General features: G+C 38.1%; 2 protein-coding genes across 4 annotated transcripts in view; both read right to left on the bottom strand.

Annotated features, from left to right (window-relative positions):
• Window positions 1-19,890, bottom strand: part of RAD54B (RAD54 homolog B) — a 67,442-nt gene that overhangs the window by 24,217 nt on the left and 23,335 nt on the right. The gene's annotated exons all lie outside the window — the stretch shown is intronic.
• FSBP (fibrinogen silencer binding protein) overlaps window positions 17,175-19,890 on the bottom strand; it is a 6,652-nt gene continuing 3,936 nt past the window's right edge. Inside the window, exon 2 of the mRNA XM_085305911.1 lies at window positions 17,175-18,684. Coding sequence (XP_085162037.1) covers window positions 18,159-18,684 — 526 coding nt within the window. The 3' untranslated portion in view covers window positions 17,175-18,158. The remainder of the gene's footprint in view (window positions 18,685-19,890) is intronic.

Here is a 19,890-nt window from a genome sequence, read left to right as displayed (position 1 = left end):
ATGAAGCAAGCAGTTATTTTCTTTTCAAAGAAATCAAGGACAATCTACGCATTTCATCTTGTATAAACAAAGTGTATTTCCTGTCCTGGGTAGCTTATGTTAAATTTGGAGTGGGACAGAACAACACATAAGGACTCAACCTGAAATATGAACCTGTCTTACTAAACTGTTTTTGGAAAGTATGCACTTTCAGGAACAGGACACTACTTGGTATATTAATAAGAGAGCTTCTGATTTGGCATAGAAGGTAATGAGAGTGGAAAAAGAATAAAAGGAAAGGCTGTACAAAACAGAAGGGAAATGAAGCTAGGAGAAAATGAAAATAAGAGGCCTGATAAGCTGGTGCTAGGCAATGTTCTGGAAGCAAGGACAGGAATACAGAACTCAAGAAAGACAGTAAAAGAGGCCAGTAACCAGATCTGGAGTCCACAGTACTAAATTGCAAAATCACTATAATCATAATACAGCAAAAGATTGCTTCAAGTGCTTTCTTTATATCCTTTTAAAAATAAATAATTATGCAAATCTTGAAAAAGATCATCTCCTGAGCTTGCAGCATCTCAAATGTTACTAGGCTTACATTAATTTAGATTTGTCAGCAGTTAACTAATTATAAGTATCATGGATGTAAGTATTAATAGGGAATACTTAGGTTAATAAGGTTAAGAAATCATAATAGAACAAATAACAGTTGCTTATAATATGGATTAAGAATAAGCACATGCTTTCAAGATTAGCAATCTGACATGAGTCAAGTAAGGGTAGGTAAGTCCTCAGCATTATCTAAATGAGTATCTGTAGCATTCCTTTTCAGCACATGCACAACTTCAAAGAGAGAATCAGACTAATTTTCATTAAAACACCCTTGCAAGCTGGTTAAAGGCTCAAATCAGTTTACTGCTTTGATTCCATCTGGGATTCAACACTATACAAATCTGATACAAAAAAAAAACTGCTTATGCCAAAGACTAACTTTTCCAAACTTTCCAACTATGCTGGTATTTAAAGGAGAAGCACCAAGAGTAAAACTTTGCTCATAATAATGGTCTAATAAAGAGGGCAGCCTAATAACCTAGACATCAAGTCTGCATTTTCTTAGAATTGCAAAACACTTGTATGCAAGTTATAGGTCTGAAATCAGAGTAATTGTTCAGACTACCCTTTATTAACAAAAGTATTAAATATTTGCAAAGTATATTTATGGAAAAGGATTTTCTTCCCAAAGTCCTCTACAAGTTTTATTTTGTACATAGAACTCTAGGCCAGCAGAGACCCTAAATATAGGATTTTCCATAGGTTGATCTTTTTTCAGGGCATTAGCCCTCTACAACTGTTGAGTGTTTCATGCACCACAGATGACCCCATCTCCAGGCGKCAACAGAAAGCTACTGAAGATTGACATACCATACGATGATTAGAAAAGAGAACAGACTGCTACTTTCCGAAATRTAGAGAACTGTATTTAGATGAAACCTAGGAAATGATCCAGAGAACAAGAATAAACCTTTGTAGTTTTGCAAAAAAGCACAAGGGCACTATTGCATCTTTAGTAACCATGATTAATAAGATTTGGAGGATGAAGGAGAAAAGAGGAGAAGAAAATGCTTACACAGCTAAAAATACAAAAGACTAAAATTGTTTCTATTTTGAGCTTCTAAATGTAAACTGGATCAACAAAACAAAAGATTACTTTGTCTTTGTCCTTGGAACGAATTCTCATCTTTTAATCAGCAACTTCTACTTGTTTCCTCCTTTTCAGATTTTAAATAACTATTTCAAAAGAACAGGAGATTTCGTTGCAGAACTTGCTTCTTCGGTCTTGAAGGATGGCCGTCTGTAAACGAATGGCCATCTCCTTGTCTCCTCCACTGACCCCCACAGGAGTTTGGTGACCCCTGAGGTCTGTTTTACGGTCACTGCTCTTTTACCCGGGGAATCCTGCTTGGTGTTATCTGAATCACTGGTAGGTCAATAACAATTCTTCAAATTCTTCTTTTCCATACTTCTTTTAAAACAATATAAAAAACAATAGTATAGAAACAGTGCTGGAAACTGCTAGCATTTTATAATAGTGGCTTGAGCAGAGAAAGAAGCATTCTAAAGCAATATACCCCCAGTGAGAAGAAAACTGGRCACATATTACATGTTTCTACGGGAAAACTGAAAACCAACAGACTCTGTAATGCTCAGATTTCTCCCCTCAATTTGTCCTCTGAATTATTGTAATTTCTGCTTTTAGAACAACTCAATAATGATTTGTTTCTCTGATGTATAACTTATTTCACTTTTACTTACAACTACAGCAGAGTTCTGGGTAAAAGTGTTAAGACATTTTTCTTCTTTTTAAGAAAAAAAAACATTTTTTGATTTAAAAAAAAATCTCAAAATTATCTTCTGCAGAATTCCCTGGAACAGCAAACCCAAACCTGTTCACCACCAGTGCTGTTCAGTYACTTGCCTTCAACCGTCCCCTTATGACATGCTCAGCTTGTCACTTTTGTTTGTATTCAGCACCTCATCTATTTAACCTTGAAGATGTATTTCAGTGCAATAGCAGAACATCCAAACGTTGTAAAYGTGGTGTCAGGAACTTTTCATGAATTGAAATGAGACTGGTATGCTGTGTGAATCAGTGTTTGATATAGGAATACAGGGGGGCAACAAACTTGGGACAGTAAAACTGTTTCTGCTCACTGCTAGGAGACAGTATCTAAATAGAGATGCTTTTGCCGAGACCCTGGAAGATAAACTGCAACTGTAAATTCYGAGCTCTGCTGTTTCAGTCCAAACTGCTTTTTTATTATCTCTGAAATAAGAAAAAGATCAGGAAATCAGGCCCACTCATTTCTCTCCCAACTAGTAAGCTGCCTAGAGTGGAAGTGCAGTTTCCTTAACCGTGAAGAACTGTAGCAAATGGCATTGTCTTTCTTTCAGCATGAAAGGCTTGGAAACCTTGAAAATATGGGTAAAAAGATTTGAAAAAGCTTGCACAAATAGAAACATAGCCAGCTGAGAAAGCAAAGGCTTAAGTTTCAAGATATAAACCATAGCTTACTTGATACGAGGAAATGTTTCAGCAACCTTCGTGAAGGTGATGATTTACAGAAAATGGGACAGGATCCAGGAAAGGGGAAGGGGGGAAGTGTTTCAATGGCAAACTAGTTTAACCAGTTTCTGATGAAGAGGATTTAGAGAAAATGTATTGATTAAATGCATTAGGTTACTCTCAGTGCAGTAAGAAAACAGAGCCTAATTATGAAAGACCGCAAAATGTAAGTTAAATGTGCATGTTCAGTAGAATMCAGACTGTAGCTTGCAGCACTGTAAACGTGCATTAGCATAAGGAGTGCAGCACGCTCCAGTGAACAGGACACTAGACACCTCAACCTGAGGTGTAGTTTAATGGATGGCTTAACACCACCTAACTGAAGGCTGCTGCCAGATGCCAYGAGCTTCCCCTTCCTTCCCTCTCCCCCACTGCTTTCATCCCCCAGCTTTAGCGACCGAACAGCCAGGGCAAGTCACATTAACTGATCTCTTGAGCAACCAGAGTCAACACAAGAGTGCAGCTCAACAAGGAGACTATGGGACTGTCCTCTTTCAATGCCAGCTGCTGTTAGATTAGAGCAATTTTAAAAGCATAGAGTCTGTCAAATTATTTAATGACTCTATACCTGAATTTTCGCATTGTATGTATCAAATGATAGGGACCTTTCTCTTAATTGTTTTAAATCTGCTAAACAAAAATCATTGTCAAAATGATTGTCAAATTGTCAAAGTTACATTACAGTTTGAAGAAAAAAAATGGTTCAAATTGCACTCTATGGTGCTAAAGAATAAAAAAAGTAAATAAAAAAAAGAGGGGGCAGAGCCAAAGGTCTAGGTTGGCACAAAAGAAAATCTGGACTCAGAATGAATCACAGCGGAAACTCGAGCACAGTGCTCTGCTGCAGCCTCTGCAGCCACTGCTGCATACCTGCAATCTTTGGCTCCGTAGAGCCAAGGGCACTGCTGTCTTCTGAGCAGTTAAAAAATCTATACAAGCTCACTTTTACAGTAATCACAAAGTTGCATAATCAAATTCATTTGTAATGTTCAGAGAACAAATGTTTACATAGTAGTTAAATATCCTGTTCTGTATGAAATATCTGTATGTTAAACAATTCTAAGAGATCCCCCGTAATATTCAAAGAAATGTTATAGAGAGAGTATCATCCTTTATTTGCAAATTAATTTTAACATGCTAAATTTAATACTAGGCTAACATGTAAATGTATATTACTATGCAGTGAAGATGGATAAATATGCAATAACTCTTTGCAGAGCATTTCTATGAGACTTTTTATGGAGAACACAAGCAGAAAGCATTGAGCTGACTTGCTCTAAAACCACAGAAATCAGTGACAGCTGGGATAACATCTCAGATTTCCTTGATTACAATCCAGTGTTTAGTACCTCTCTTTTACACATAAAATGTATAATATGTAATTCGTCTTGCACAAATCAACATCATTGCCAAAATGAAACCACCAGCTGTTACCTGGGGAGACCTGGCGAGACCCACAGTCTTACCAGTATTTAAGTTGCGTGGGCGATCTGTAGAGACTCCAAGCCCTAGCAGAGAACAGCCCAATTTTAAGAGTAGAGCACTGAGATCTGTAGTATGTTTTTGGTTTAATGTGTTTTAAAAACAAAAGCAAGTTTGTTTTTTCCATTTGAATTTTCCATTTCGCCCTAGCTGTTGAATGAGCTTGTGGAATGTGAAYGTTAGCAATCTCACCTAAAGACTGCTATTTCAAGAAGTAATATTTTCTTTGAAAAAACACACCATTGTTTTACACCCAGAACTATTTTAAACAGTTTTTTTAAAAAGTAAATGATTTAATAGTTTTTAACATCTGTGTCAAAGTCACTTTATATGTATAGCTTTTCTCTGAAATTTCATCCCAAACTAGCATCTAGATTGAGGAATGCGAATTACTGTGGAGATTTCCATTAATAGGTCTTATTTTACATAGCTGATAACTTTGCCAGACTTTCACCAGGCTAGCTGAAGTCTTCCATGCTAGGTGTCTACATACACGTAAACACGCACATGCAACATCCATAAAAACTTTAGGCAAAATAAAAATCATTGTTTATGGAACGAAAAAAATCACAGATAAATACAGTTTTAGTCACAGTAAACTATTATTCATTGTAAAGCTCTAACAACTCAATACCCTGGAGAAGAATCTAGAAATGTGGGGAGAAGGTAGCATGTTTTTTCTTTTGGCTGGGGTAAAACTTTTTCCATTCCTGAAAGCTAAGAGCTTTTGGAAATAAATGCAGTTTGCACATTCTCTGCAGCTTAATTTCCTGAGGATTACCCACTGGACATGCTCTAACTGAGGCCGAGAATAACTTTCTCTGTAGTCACGGCTCTCAGTGCTCTGACCAGAGCTGGGTCGGCTCCAAGCGCTCCAGCGGGGAGTTTCTCCTTGTCCTACTCATTCAGAGACAACGTTTCTCCTTCAGGAACCAAGCAGGAAAAGATGGCAGAGGCGACAAGGACAGCTACGAGGGAGAGCTGCTTAGGAGAAGCAGCTTGAGAAGAAAGCCTACAACTGGAAGGAAAGGCTGACCTAATGAAAGGCAAAAGCTGAGAGCTGGGTAAGCGACCGCAAGTGCGAGCTGGAAGCAGAGCACCCAGGGAAAGGCTGGAAGCCAGYGAGGGAATAAAAAGAGTAGGAAGACGACGGATGAAGAGGAGGACTGGGACTGGAGGCTAACGTAAAATTCAAGCAGCAAAGCAAGCTGGGATTTCCTGAGCAAAAAGAACTGGAGCAAGAAAAACTACAGCATCTGATCTCTGTCCTTGAAAATTCAGGGTTTGGTCAAGAACGTATGGCTTGCTGGAAGCTGTCAAAGAAAATCACAGGAAGACCTGGAAGGAGGAAATGGAAACGAGCTGACCAGGCAGAGACAGGGAAAATAAAATGAGAAGTGACAGGGAAAAAATAGTTATGGACAAGAAGGAGTTGCAACAGAAAAGATGGTGAGTAGGTGAGTCTGGAAAGGAGGTGGCTGTACAAAGACACTGAGGGCACTCAAATTTCCTTAAATAAAATAAGTAAATAGGGTCCACTCTGCTTTCCCCATCCTTCCAGCTTAACTGTTCTTCCCCAATTCAATTTTTAGGGCTGCCAAGGTTAAAAACATCAGAAAAACAATTACAAATCTTTTAAAAGAAATTCCAAATTATTTAGCAGAATCTGATTCAGCAGCAGGTCTCAAGCAAGGGGAGATTTATATACAACATACAAGATGGAGGCAGTTAAGTTCTGCACTAGACCCGTTTGACTGATTGTGCCCTGCGAGACCAGCTGGAATCAATTCCAAGTTTAGGGCAGGCAGAGGAGCCAGAATCAGGAAAGCATTTGATTATGTAATGGACAAGTCAGGGGAGCCAGAACAGGAGCTAAAGCTTGGATCCTCTTGCCGTTTTTCTGCAGCTCCCTTGGGTGCATTCTGCTCTTCAGCCTGGAAAATTTTCAGTTCATTTACTGTCAGTAAATACATGCTAAACCCACTGGGCAAAACACTGTATGCCACTACGCTAATGGTCTACACTGAATTCAGCAACCTCATACCGCAGGCTAAAGTTAGAAGTTTCAACCTTGCTTATGCCTTATATTGRTGAAAACATCACATTACATGGAATAATCTGCTTAGAAATGTTACTTTAGAAGTGAATAAAAATAATATTTACAACCCTCTGGTACAAAACTACCATTACCCTTCCTGAAGAAAAAAAAAAAAAAAAAAAAAAAAGCACCTTACATTAAGAGAACAGTATTAAATTTGTGCAGTTAGGCTCTCAAAGTTCAGAAATGTCAAAAACAAGATTGTTCCAGTGACCTGATCTGCCCCTTTGTGCATATGCATTAATAATACAGTCTTTACAGAAGACAGGATACCCATTACACTACTTTTCCATGGGACATCTTTCTCATTCAGTGCACAGAACTGAACCGCTCTGCAGCTGCGGGAAAAGGAGGCTAATGCCTACAGGGTCCTCGAGCTCCTGTGTTACCAAAGGCAAAAGGTGGGTGATGAAGGAGGTAGAGGCTGCAAGGAGAGAAAGTCTACTCTCATGGTTAGATCTTCTGAACAGTGCCTTAAAGAACTGGATACTCACATTTCTGCAAGAGTTCCTTTGTGGTACAAGGAGTCATTTCACCCAAACTTATCAGCAGTAGTCATTTGCTGAGTGTCTGAACTGAGAGTCAGTCTCATTTGCAGCCGCGCTGAGCCCTCACAGGTGCAACTGGAAGCTGTGCCTTGAACAGATGAATTCTACAGTGCGTTGAAGTACTGAGATAATACAGTCCTAGCTGATTCAAACTGCACCTTCAGTACTAATGGGACTTTTTGTTTCTATTCTTTCTGTGCCTCAACTCCCACTTTATCTCCCATAAAGTGGAGATTATACCAACCTCTCATCTCACAAGGATGTTGTGAAAAGTAATTACATTTGTGAAGCACTCAGATGCTATCATGATGGGCACCAGAGAAAAACCCATTAGGAAATTAATTCAGAGTAGTTTGAATAGTGGTGTGCTGAAAACACGGCAAAAGTCTACCACTGATCAGGAAGGAGAAAAGAAAATACTGAATAGCTGCTCATTAAGTGGATTCAGGCCATTCTATGAACTGAAACTGGCAAGGAAACCCATGGAATAATAAGAATACAAGATCATGTAACTCATGGCTACACTGTAATGCACAAAAAGGCTGAACGCAGGTTGTGCGTATCTGCAAGTTTTTTTAGTACTCGAGTTTGTAATCTTAGTAATTTTATTTTCAAATCTGAACTTTCGATGCACAATAATAGAGATGCTAGAGGTACATAATTTGAAATAGTCAGGAACAGTGCCACCTTTTAACAAAACATCTAGCTCTTAGGGATACCAGCTATGGGTGAGAGTGGGGGAAGGAAGACAGCAAATCATTTCAAAATTACAGCTCCTTGGTTAAAAACAAACAAAAAAAAACCCTATTCTTCTTAAAGCTCTCAACTGTCTAAAAACCCAACCGACTCCAGCTTCCACTGTAAAAATTTAATGAACTATGCTGAAAGCTTCTGTCAAGCCCACAGAAATAGATGTGCCAGTCTTATTATCAAAGGAAAAAGCAGCATCACTGAGAAATGCTGCAGGCATCACACAGTGCAGTAAACCAGATCGGCTCAAGAAAATGCTGGAACCATTCGCATGCCATCCAGGTTGGCTGTTTACTATGCTTAAGGCTGCCATTTTGCATTTAGTCCACACTGAAAGCTGTTTTGATTTAATTGTCAACTAACGGCTCTTTTACTTCAAAAATAAATGCAAAAGTGACATCAAAAAGCAACATCTATACTTGGGTTCTGTAAATATTGAATGCTATTGCAATATATGATAGTCTACATAGTGTATAAGTGGAAAAGTTCCAAATATATAAATTACCTAAAATTCCAAATTACTAAGAAGCATACAGTGAGTCAAGCAAAATAATTAGAACATCAAGCAATCATAGGTTAATTGTAGCCATCTCAAAAACAGGCAATTTTCAAAGCAGCTTGCAGAGATTTAGGCAAGCAGTCTCTTGTGTTAAATGTTAATAGAAGGTACATAGCTAAATCCCAGTGTAGTACTTTGAAAATATATACTTTGGCATTCTCTAAACATTTGCTATTATTTCTAGAGAGTCGTTGTTATTGCTTTTTATAAAAAGAGAACTGTATTTCTGTGCTCTACAATTGTTTCCAAAAACCCCAAGACTTTTATCTCTGTAACAAATAGCAAGTAGACAGAAATGGATTTATTAAGATTATGCATTCTCGGTATTTACACCTATTTTAGCACATATTTGAAGGAAATTCATTTTAATGAATTGTTTCTTGTGTTTGTTAATGGCCATCTTTGGTGATCCTGAATGATAATAGAGAGTCTTGAAAATAAAAATAACCAATAAAAAATATTAGATCAATTTCCATAAAGTACCAGATGCAAAGTATTCCTAACATGTCGAAATTATTTAAYGAGACTTGTTAAAATTTATGGCATTACCCTAGAAAGAGGCGCACAGAGGATGAGTCATATTTTTGAGAATTTTCATGTGTTATACAGCAATGATTGCTTACAGACTGGCTGACGAAATATTTGGAAAGAGTAATCTTTCCAAATCAAGTTACATAACTTTGATTTACATAAATGTAATCCAGTCAAGAGTCCACACAGAAAAGTAGTATTTATGGCCTAAGCACAAAAACCTAGTTTTTCAGTTGTAATTATTACCAGGAAAAACTGTAACAGAGAAGATGAGGGAGGAGGGAAAAGGAGAAATACATTGCTGTGGAGTCAGTGCTGCTTAATGCACTGCCTTTGCTGGTTCTTGATAGTTTAAAAAAAAAAAAAAAGTTTAAATTGCATAGAAATTCCAATGCAAATTAATAAGATGACTCCCGGCAGGGAGCCATAGAGATGCCTTCAACAGAGCTGACTTTGTGTCAGTCCTGTCTGTTTTTGGTTCTGAACTGACCACTTATATATAGAAACACTAAAACACATGGAGATGTGGCAGCTTTCCATCAATACGCTCCAGTTCCATGTGCTGCTCCCAAGGGATTGCTTCTACCTTTGATGTCACTTGTAAGCTGTTCAACCAGCCCCTGCAGCACGTGCAACTTTAGCGTTTCTCAAATTACGGTATGTAGATCTGATTTTGTGTGTGTATTTGTGTGTGTGTTCGCAAGTGTATGCACGTACAAGTGCATACTCATCAGTGAAGGACAAGCTAAGAAAAATGATCAAATTTCTCTCTACTATATTGCAGCTAAAAACAATGTTTACAATTGTCCATTATATTCTTAAGAATTAAAGTGTCTGAACATGACAAAATATATTTGACTTCTGGACTGTTAAAAAATGTCTTCAGTACCATCTTCAAAATTGATTTAAGACCAATTTACTTTTGGAAACTAAGCTTCCATAATCAGCATAAATAGTTATATAACAAAAACTTTTCTGAAATTAAAAAATATCTAGCAGAAGTAATTCTAACAAACTACAATGGTTAGATTGCCTGAGCAAGCTTAATTCAGCCCTCTTCTGTGCACAGATTATGAAGCAGTCTAAATCACGTTAAGTAAAAACTATGGTTTCCACACTATTGCTGGTCTTTAACTTTGCCCATGAATCAGTAATTCTATACTTTACCAATTAGTAATTCAGCTGTTTAGTTCAATAGTTTTTACAACCTTACTTATTTTCACCTTATTCTGAAATGAGGAGATAGTAATATCTCCATTTTACAGATGGGAAAGCAAAAACATAGGAACTGATGTGGCTGTAGGCTCTCCTTTGTATTTGGACTAACACTAAATGCTGAGAAAACACTTTGCCAATCAGTTCTCAGGTATCTGCTGAAAGAAGAGCAGTGGTAGACGATTCTTGCCGTCACCTGGCATCCTCCCTGGGTCCGAACCAAGGTGCTATCTCACTGAGGCTTTCTGGCTTTCATTCATGTGTCCACAGTCAAGAAACAAAACCACAGTTCTGCCCTCTCATCGTAACGTGCCCAGTATGCACAGGCTCTCCGAGGAATTCAGCTATTGGGGACTATATATGAAACATAACAAACTTTATCGAAAATGACCAAATCTTGTGGTTTTCCATGGCTTAAATTTGGACACATTTGCATGAGTTTTTTACAGGAACGGTCAAAGGCCATCTTGATGCCTAACTTCAGGCACTTTTTCAAAAGCATAGGGAAACTAGAATACTATGTAGGAAAGATCGTCAGAATTCAAAACACGCAAAATAAGTCTCCCCTCAGTCTGGGTCTCAGAAAAAACTAAGCTGCTTTGACAAAGTATAAATAGACACAAATAGACACACACACATTTCAGCCTGAATGGAGATAACCAAGCATAAAATGTTTTGGTCAAATTGGTTGTTGATGGTACTACTGTCATCTGAAAGCCATCACGGTATTATACAACTTACTCTCAAAGATTACTTACAATGCCAAATAATGTAAACATCACCTGGCCAAAAGCTGCAGAGTTTATAAATTAAAAAAAAAAAAAAAAAAACATTTTGATTAATGCATGAACCTCTAAATGAATGACATATAATGCTATAAAATATATCAATAACAGTAGTAAAATTGTGCATATCTGTGATTTCAGTTCTGAATTTTGATTCATGCCAAATGCAAATGTTCCTAGATTCTCCAGAAATGTAATCTTAATAGCAGCAGGTAAATCAGTAAAGTTTACCTGCCAACTACTGCTGAGTTACGATAAATTATTTTCTTTTGCATGAAACCTTCAACGATAAATAATAGATCCGACTTGAGATTACTGCAACAGATTTTATCTGACACAATACAGAGGAAACAAATAATGTCGTAGTAACCAACCATAGACAGTACCATAGCTCTTCTCCCCCACTCCCAAACTATTTTTCTCCTATTGTATCACTGCCAATTAAATCTAAAAAATACAACTCATAATGTATAAACTCATTTACTTATTACAAGCATGTAGAAATATCTAAACTTTAAAAATAAACACATTTTGAAAAAGCATTAAGAATATAGGCATGGATTATACAAACACATGTAAAGTAAGCAAATGGTAACACACACAGTACTGGGAACACACTGAGCAACTCTTAACCAAACTAGGTTCTGACATCAGCTGGGTCTGGAGGGGCATCATAAGCCAGATGAATTATTTTATAACTGAGATTTATGTTAACATATGCTAATTATTGTGATTATACTACCAATCAAAATTGAGCAGCAACAGGAAACAGTCAGGAAACCACAAACATCGTTTTTCTTTCGTGGTTGTTTTTGCATAAATGAAGTATGAAAAAATGAAGTAGGATTTTCAAGCCTGCAGTTTTGCTAAACAGCAAACAAATGATGTGGAGTAACTGACGATTAAAATAATGTACTCAGTGCAACTTACATGATATTCTTCTCATCGGAACAATACCCAGTCAAGCAAGGGGTTATGTTCACTCAGAGATGTTTGGATACATCCGCAAGCCATCCTCTGTGGTCACTAGGGTAAACAGCCTGCAATCCTATAGCACAGGAGGCAGGCAGGGATGCTGGCGAAAGTCAGCGCCAGCAGCAGGCTGGGTTTTCTGTCGGGCTCTGTCTCTCACCCTCCCCTTAAACAAGGCTCACAAATAATGTTTACAGCCACTTTAGCACTGAACAGCTGCAGGTTTTACAAGCAAGAATTCACAGAGACTAATTTTATTAGCTGGTATTCAGTAAAATTTAAAGAAATCATATTGCTATTATGGAGGAAACTTTGTCCAAAGTAACTGGATGCCGTTTAATAGCAACCGTTGCTACGTCAGCAGCCTGTCTGACATCAAAGTGAGCGTGGTTATTTTTAACAGAGATTACACAAAGAAACGTACCTCAGGATGACTAAAATTTAGTTTTCTGTTACACAACCCTGCTATCAGACTCGTATTGTTTTAACTAATATAAGCAGTCAACTTCTTTTCTTAGTCTAAGACTTAGACAAGGAAATTTTCAAATGACTGAAGAACTGGTTATCTGAGAACAAAATGAAAACGTGACTTGTTAGGAACACACATTGAATAGCTACATTTCATATACTTTAAAATGTTTTAAAATGCTGGTAAGCATTCTTTCCTCAAGGTTTCTCTTTTTTTTCATATGTAGAACATAAAATTAATCAACCTACCAGGAAAACAACAGTTTATCATCTCCAGGGAGTAACCTTATTATGATTTTACCAAAACTAAAATCCTGACAGAACTATTACATTGCACTGTAAAATATGATCTAAGGAATTTTAGAAGTTACATATACTATCTAAACCTTTTTTAAAAAAACCTTAACACATCACAATTCAAATCTGACTGCTGTAGGTCAAATGCATGTAAAGTTTGTTTAGGCTTAACCTTTGTATAACGCATTTTAGAGCAAAATTAAAAAAAAACAAAAAAAAAAAGGAAAGAAATTGTTACATTTATTATCTCCCTACTCTCAAGGAGCACAGCAGTGGCAATATGAGGAATGTCATCAACATGAGGTTCAATATCCTTATAAAAATGTCCAGATGGCTGTTGAGTATTTCCAAGGATGGAGATTCCACAATCTCTCTGAGCAACCCGCTCCGACGCTCTGTCACCCTCACTGTTAAGTTTTTCCTCATGTTCAGACAGAGCTGCCTGTGTTTCAGTCTGTGCCTACTGTAACTCATCCTGTCACTGCACATCACCAAAAAGAGTCCAGCCCCACCCTCTCTACACCCTCTCTTCAGATACTTATAGACCTTGGTAAGATACCTCTCAGTCTTCTCTCCTCCGGCTGAACAAGCTCAGCTCTCTCAGTCTCTCCTGGTACAACAGATGCTCCAAACCCTTCATCAACTTCATGGCCCTACCCTGGACTCTCTCCAGTAGCTCCATCTCTCTCTCTTGTATTGGGGAGCCCAGAACTGGACACACCACTCCAGACACAGCTTCACCAGGGCTGAGTAGAGGGGAAGGATGAACTTCCTCAACCTACCAGCAGCACTCTGCTTAATGCAGACCAGGATACCACCAGCCGTCTTGGCCACAAGGGCACATTGCTGGCTCACGGTCAATTTGTCCATGAGCACTGCCAGGTCCTTCTCTGCAGAGCTGCTCTCCAGCAGGTCAGCCCCCAGCCTCTACTGGTGCATGGAGTTATTCCTCCCTAGGTGCAGGACTCGGCACTTGCCCTTGTTGAACCTCAGGAGGTTCCTCTCCGCCCAGCTCTCCAGCCTGGCCAGGTCTCTCTGAACAGCAGCACAGCCTTCTGCTGTATCAGCCATTCCTCTCAGCTTGGTATCATCAGCAAACCTGCTGAGGWGGCACTCTGTCCCCTCATCCAGGTCACGATGAAAAAGTTGAACAGGACGGGAGCCAGTACTGAGCCCTGGAGAACACTGCTAGCCACAGGCCTCCAACTAGACTCCACACCACTGATGACGACCCTCTGAGCTCTGCCTTTCAGCCAGTTCTCAATGCACCTCACTCTCCACTTGTCTAACCCATGTTTCCTGAGCTTGTCTATGAGGATGTTATGGGAGACAGTGTTGAAAGCCAAGGCAGCCAACATCCACTGCTCTCCCCTTGTTTACCCAGCCAGTCCTCCCATCACAGAAGGCTATTGGTTAAACAGGATTGCCCCTTTTCAAATGCATTTAATTTGAACTATGGAAAGACACCTTACCCAATGACCTTGCATGCTCTCTTTATTCCTCCCACTTAGAAAACCTCTCTCAATTTTAAGCAACCTTATGGCTTTGCCTACTGAAAATCAAACTGGCACAAAGTCTGCCCACAAAAGACAGTATACAAGTTCAAGTCTATGTATTTTCACTGTATGGGGGAAAAAACCCAAAACAAAAAAACCCCMAAAAAAAAAAAAGAAAACAAAGTAAACAAGGTGGAGGATGCTAAAAGAGAGGAACAGGACAAGCAAGATTAGCTATAAGTAATCTTTCACTATCTTGGAGTACATCTCTCTCCCCTACTATTTTACTTGATAAGAATTCTAATATAAGGCAAGCACAGCAAATAAGATTATTTCAGAGGAGCTGAGAGCTTATGGGAGGTCACAAGGGGAGAAAAAAGAGAGTGGTTAAAAGCATACAATGAAAATTAGACAATTACTCAGACAGATGAAGTTACAGAAAATGTTATTACAATTATCACAAAGGTATTACAATTTTTTTACTGTAATCTTAAATAAATCCATTAAATATTGAGAATTAAATTACTTCTAGTGCCTGCTTATTTTGGTTATATTAGTAGAATGACATAGATATATAGCAGAAATTTGTCCTTGCCTAAAATTATTCTGCTGTACACAGTACATTGTAAACATGGCCCTGCCAGATGTAGTGAAGGGAGTAATAAGATAAGGAAAGTGGTGAAGGAGAGAAGGGCTTCCCACCATCCCTTTCACACATGCTGATGAAATATTATTTGCTGGAACAGTAAAAATTCATAGCACTTCCAAGGTCCAGAAGGACTAGGCACAGCTGTAGCACATGTATTTGCATTAGGAAACACTTGGAAAAAAAAAAACAAGAACAGGCACTGAGAAATGAGATATCTGACTCCAACAGATAACTTGATACTATAAAACAGATGTGGAGTTGAGAAAGAAATGTGTATCCACCAGCATAGAAAGGCAAAATATATCATCAGCACCATGATACACTAATAGAACAAAACGATGTCACCAAAGAAGGAACAAATATATGGAAGAAAATAAACGTGATGTTGCACATAAAGAAATGACCAAGGTGCACAGGGACCTAAAAGGTTTCCCCTCCCTGAAAAGAAATCCCCCAAAACAAAAGAAACAGAACAGAGAACAAAGGAAACTGGAAGCATGAGAGACCTTGAACTAGAGATGCCGCCTGCAATTACGGAAGAAAGGCCTTCACTAACAAACAAAACACAGCCAGACTAACCAAACGGGGCACACTGATTCCAGTGAGCCAATTCTTAATACACAGACCTGTGTATTTTGTTCTTTCTTTACTCGTTTACATCCTTCCTGCTCCTCCTTATGTGCAATACAAGGGAGAGTTCGCTCTACCTAGAGTCTGATTTTTGCATCTACATTGCATTTCAGCTCAGAAACAAATGCAGGCTTTCAAAGATTAGAAATTCCTCTAGTTCTAGTACCTGAAAAAAATACCATGCCTAGAGAAACCCTGGAGGTCTCCTCTTGATCTAGCTCAAGGAGGACTGAGAACTCAACAGAAAATTTCATGAAGTCGCTGTAGAGCACTCAGTGGCCGAAGAAAGAATAGCTGTAGTTCAAAACCACACAAGGTAACAAGCCCTATGGGAACTATTTTCTGGACTATTAAAAGTTTGCTCACTTGTATTATGCATAAAGACAGAAAAAAAAATTAGAAATTAGCTCCTTACCACTGGAAACCAAAATTTTGATTCCTAGCTGAAAGAATAATATAAAATCAGGTATTCAGAAGTTACATACAAGTGCAGAGAATTTAGTGCTTTCCCATTTCTCAGAAACCACATTTCAGACAGCCAAGTGCAATAAATAAAATCCTTATTTAATTTTTAAAGCCAGATTTTGAGTCTTGTAATCGTAGGGATGCAAGTAGCTCACTGATATGTTTTCCCCTACATAAAAAACGGATCAATCTCCTGAAACTGAAAAAATACTGAAGAAAGCTAAGGACTCAGAGGCCACTTATTTAGACATTATCATTTTCAGTACACAAAAAAACTCCCAAAAGAACAAACAATTAATGTGCTAGCATGTCTTAGAAAAACATTGGAACAGAAAAAGTATTGGGGAAATTCCAGACTGATAGCAGCTGTTTTTATTGTCTCTATTTCTCCTCAGTTTGTAAACAGAAGACTTACTTCCTCTATCTTTCCCACATGTAACCTGTTAAAGTTATCCTGGCCACCAACAGTCAACATGACTTCTCTCACATTACTTCCTTAAAATTTTAACTACAAGTCTTTAAGCTCAGCAAGTCCCTCGACCAAACTTACATACCTCCAGCCTTCAGTTTTTAACAAGCACTTATCCCTGTGGTGAGAGAGAACCTGATTCAGCCAGGAGCCTGGAAGGAGCAGTAACGCTTACCTTATTCAAAGAGCCTGCTCAGGCAGACCAATGCCTCGTGCTCACAGGCTGGGGCTCTGCGGGGATGGGCAAAGCAGCAAATTTGGGAAACAGTCGTGACAGAGGGGAACAAGCAGCCACAGGAAGAAATATTCTCCTTCCTGTTGGTTTTGCTCTTTCTGTTGCTTGGGCTGTCCAAGACAGGAGACACAGGAGGAATTATCTCCCCTTTAGTCTCCTTATTTCCTTGATTCTATACTTAATTTCCTTTTCTTGTACTAAAGGCTAGAGGAAGGAGAAAATACAGTTAGAGGGAATAARAAGCCAGAGGTCTAAAGCAGTTGAGGATCTATTCGCAACAGACAAGAGACCAAGAATTATGAGGAAATGAATAGTCTGGGCCTTATGCTTTCCTGACATTTTGCTTCAAGTTCCTGAATGTTGATCTTAACAGCATAGGAAAGGGCCACTCCTGGGACAGAGAGGGAAAAAAAAATCGATTTCTTTTTCATTTGGGGCTTTTTATTTGAAACTAATCAAAGGACCAGAACAACAGCATTTATAAAAGGTACCCAGAATAACAAAGAATATTCTGTTGATTTCAAGTCACATGTTACTTACATACGGAAACTATTCCATTTTGGTAGCTTATAGTCATATTGATCAAAAGGCACCTGCAACAGTCTTGGTTGCACATGCACTGTAGTAATTATGCATGCAAATGAACAAATTAGACATTTTTGTGGTTGCTTACCAGTATAATTACTGCAACAGAATACATGATCTTGGTAACTATACACACACAAATTGCGCATGCATGCAGTTTTAAAAACCTGAAGTGTTGCATTCATTGTATCTACTTTGATAATGTCTTATGGAAACACTCATCCACTGAAAACAATAAAAAGTTTTAACTTTTTAGAAGACGTACATTTATTCAACTGTCTACAGAACATTAAAAAAATAACAATCCAGTAATTTTTTTCAAGCTGATATATCAGCAAAATCGCACCACTGTTGCAAGATTTACCAACTTAAAATGAATGAAAGATATTTAAACGTAGCCTCTAACACTTCCTTTTTTATATATATTTAATAACCTGTAACTTCATAAAGATTGTTAGAGGATAGGTTTATTTATTTGAAAAAAAATTATGCATATGATTAAAAATTTTAAAAGCTGGACTAAATTTCCATTAGCTCATTATAACTCTACTAGAGATAAGTGAAAAATATTCAAAACATTGGGATTTTTATCATCCTAAACACTCAGAGCTACAGGATTTTATTATATTTTGGAAGAGTCAGTGGATTCAAACCTATACAAGACATTTTTATTAAGATACATAAACAACAAAATGGAAAATATATTTTCATCTCTCAAGACCAAATTTTGACATAAACAATTCTTTAACATAAGAATTTTGCTAGGGCAAAAGCATTTATTAAGTATTTCAAAGAATATGTCAGAAGTAATAAAATATTTAGATATTGCTGTATTCTGKCAGACCACACCGTAGTTGTATTGCCTTCAGCTTCTCTACTTTGATTTTCGCTCGCAACAGTTCCTCTTCCAGCTGCTGCTTTCTTTTCAAACCATCCCTTTTTTCTTGGACATAAAGCCCAATTCTTCTTTGATTTTCCAGTATTATTTGATGCTCTTCTTTCAGCATTTGCAACATCTGTGGGTCATACCCACACATTGGTCTAAAGCGTTCTCCAACCTCAAGCCTAAAAAGCTCATCTCTTCTTGGAATAGGAGAAGGAGACATCATCACTCTCATATCAACTGAAGATACTGATGTTGAAGGAGACCTTTCCATAACATGCACCAATTGGTGTTCTTCCTCTTGTCCTAAGTTTTCACTTTGCTGTGAATCTATAACCAAAGAGGGAGGAGGTTTGACATCCTCTTCCAATTGCAGCTCCATCATGACTGTTGCAGGATGATGATCCAACATTGCCTGTGGTGAACTGGTACCAGCAATTGTTTCTTTACTGGTAACAGAACTAGAACACACAAAATCATATTTAAATCATCCATGAAAATCCATTTTTTAAAAGAGTGATTGTAGGTAACCAAAGTTTCATTTGAAATATTACTCTTTGCCATGTTTATGATTCTACTTCATTACATAACACTAGCTGTATCCCTCTTTCTTTCCACCACACACACATAACCCTCTTTTTCAGGTGCTAAGAGTACTAAGTGAACAGTATAGCCTATTGGAGAACCACTCTGGCAGGTCCTCATCCTGAAACAGGATAAGCAAAAAGGACTTTTAGTGAGAAACAAGAACAAAAGCAAAGCAGCAGCAGGTAATGCAAATGATACAGGAAACAGTTTGTACAATACAGAGTGGGGGAGGGGGAGAAGTATAAATTTAGATGGAGTGGACTATGGTAGAAACCTGTCCATCTCCCAAACTTACTCCATCTTCTGTTCTAATGTGCTCCCTATTGCCAATTCATGCACCCAATTGTGTTTTTATGTAAAACAATCACTGAACAAAATTACAGAGTCTTGGGAGAAGAAACCAAAGCATCATCTACTGATGATCCTACCAGTAGATTATGGAGTCAAGCTAATTCTTGCTCCTTCCCTTTGCATCAGTGATCTCAGTATTTTTCTGAAGCTTCAAGAGAAGGCTTGTTCAAGATGTTTCCATTAAAAACATGCTTTAGTTCTGCACAGCGTTTCCCCAGCTTTTCACAAGTACAACACCCTCTTGACTCATATGTCTTTGTGTAAACCCCTGAGTCAGCAGCACCTCAAATCAGGATTTGACATTACTCTAGCTTTGATTATAATAATGGCTCAAGCTGTCCCTGCCTACTTCTCTACCATTAGCTGTGCTTCAAAGCCGTACAGTTCTACACATCGCCTCTTTATTCAGGAAAATTTTTAAGCAAGATCAGCTTCCTGACTTGTTTTACTGTACAGATCCACAAATAATACTTTCAGTATGACTTGGGAGGCAATATACTATAATATGGAAATAGGAACACATTAAGCTGACACTGCTACCAGAGTGCATCATCATGGCAATGATTCTCTAAAACAGGGGCTGTAGCTAGTAGATGCAGATATGAGACATTCTCCAACTCTGGAAGAATTGATCTGCTCTAGCAGTTAAGAAGCAGTGACTGCATCCATGATTAATATAAATTCAGAGCAGTAATTACAGATGTTTCCCAATGCTAGCTATGCAATGC

The sequence above is a fragment of the Rhea americana genome, unplaced genomic scaffold (assembly GCF_003343005.1).
Source record: "Rhea americana isolate MKP2758 unplaced genomic scaffold, rheAme1 scaffold_0, whole genome shotgun sequence".
NCBI lineage: Eukaryota > Metazoa > Chordata > Aves > Rheiformes > Rheidae > Rhea > Rhea americana.
The sequence above is the reverse complement of the archived record's forward strand: the minus strand, read 5'-3'. Positions and strand labels throughout refer to the sequence as shown.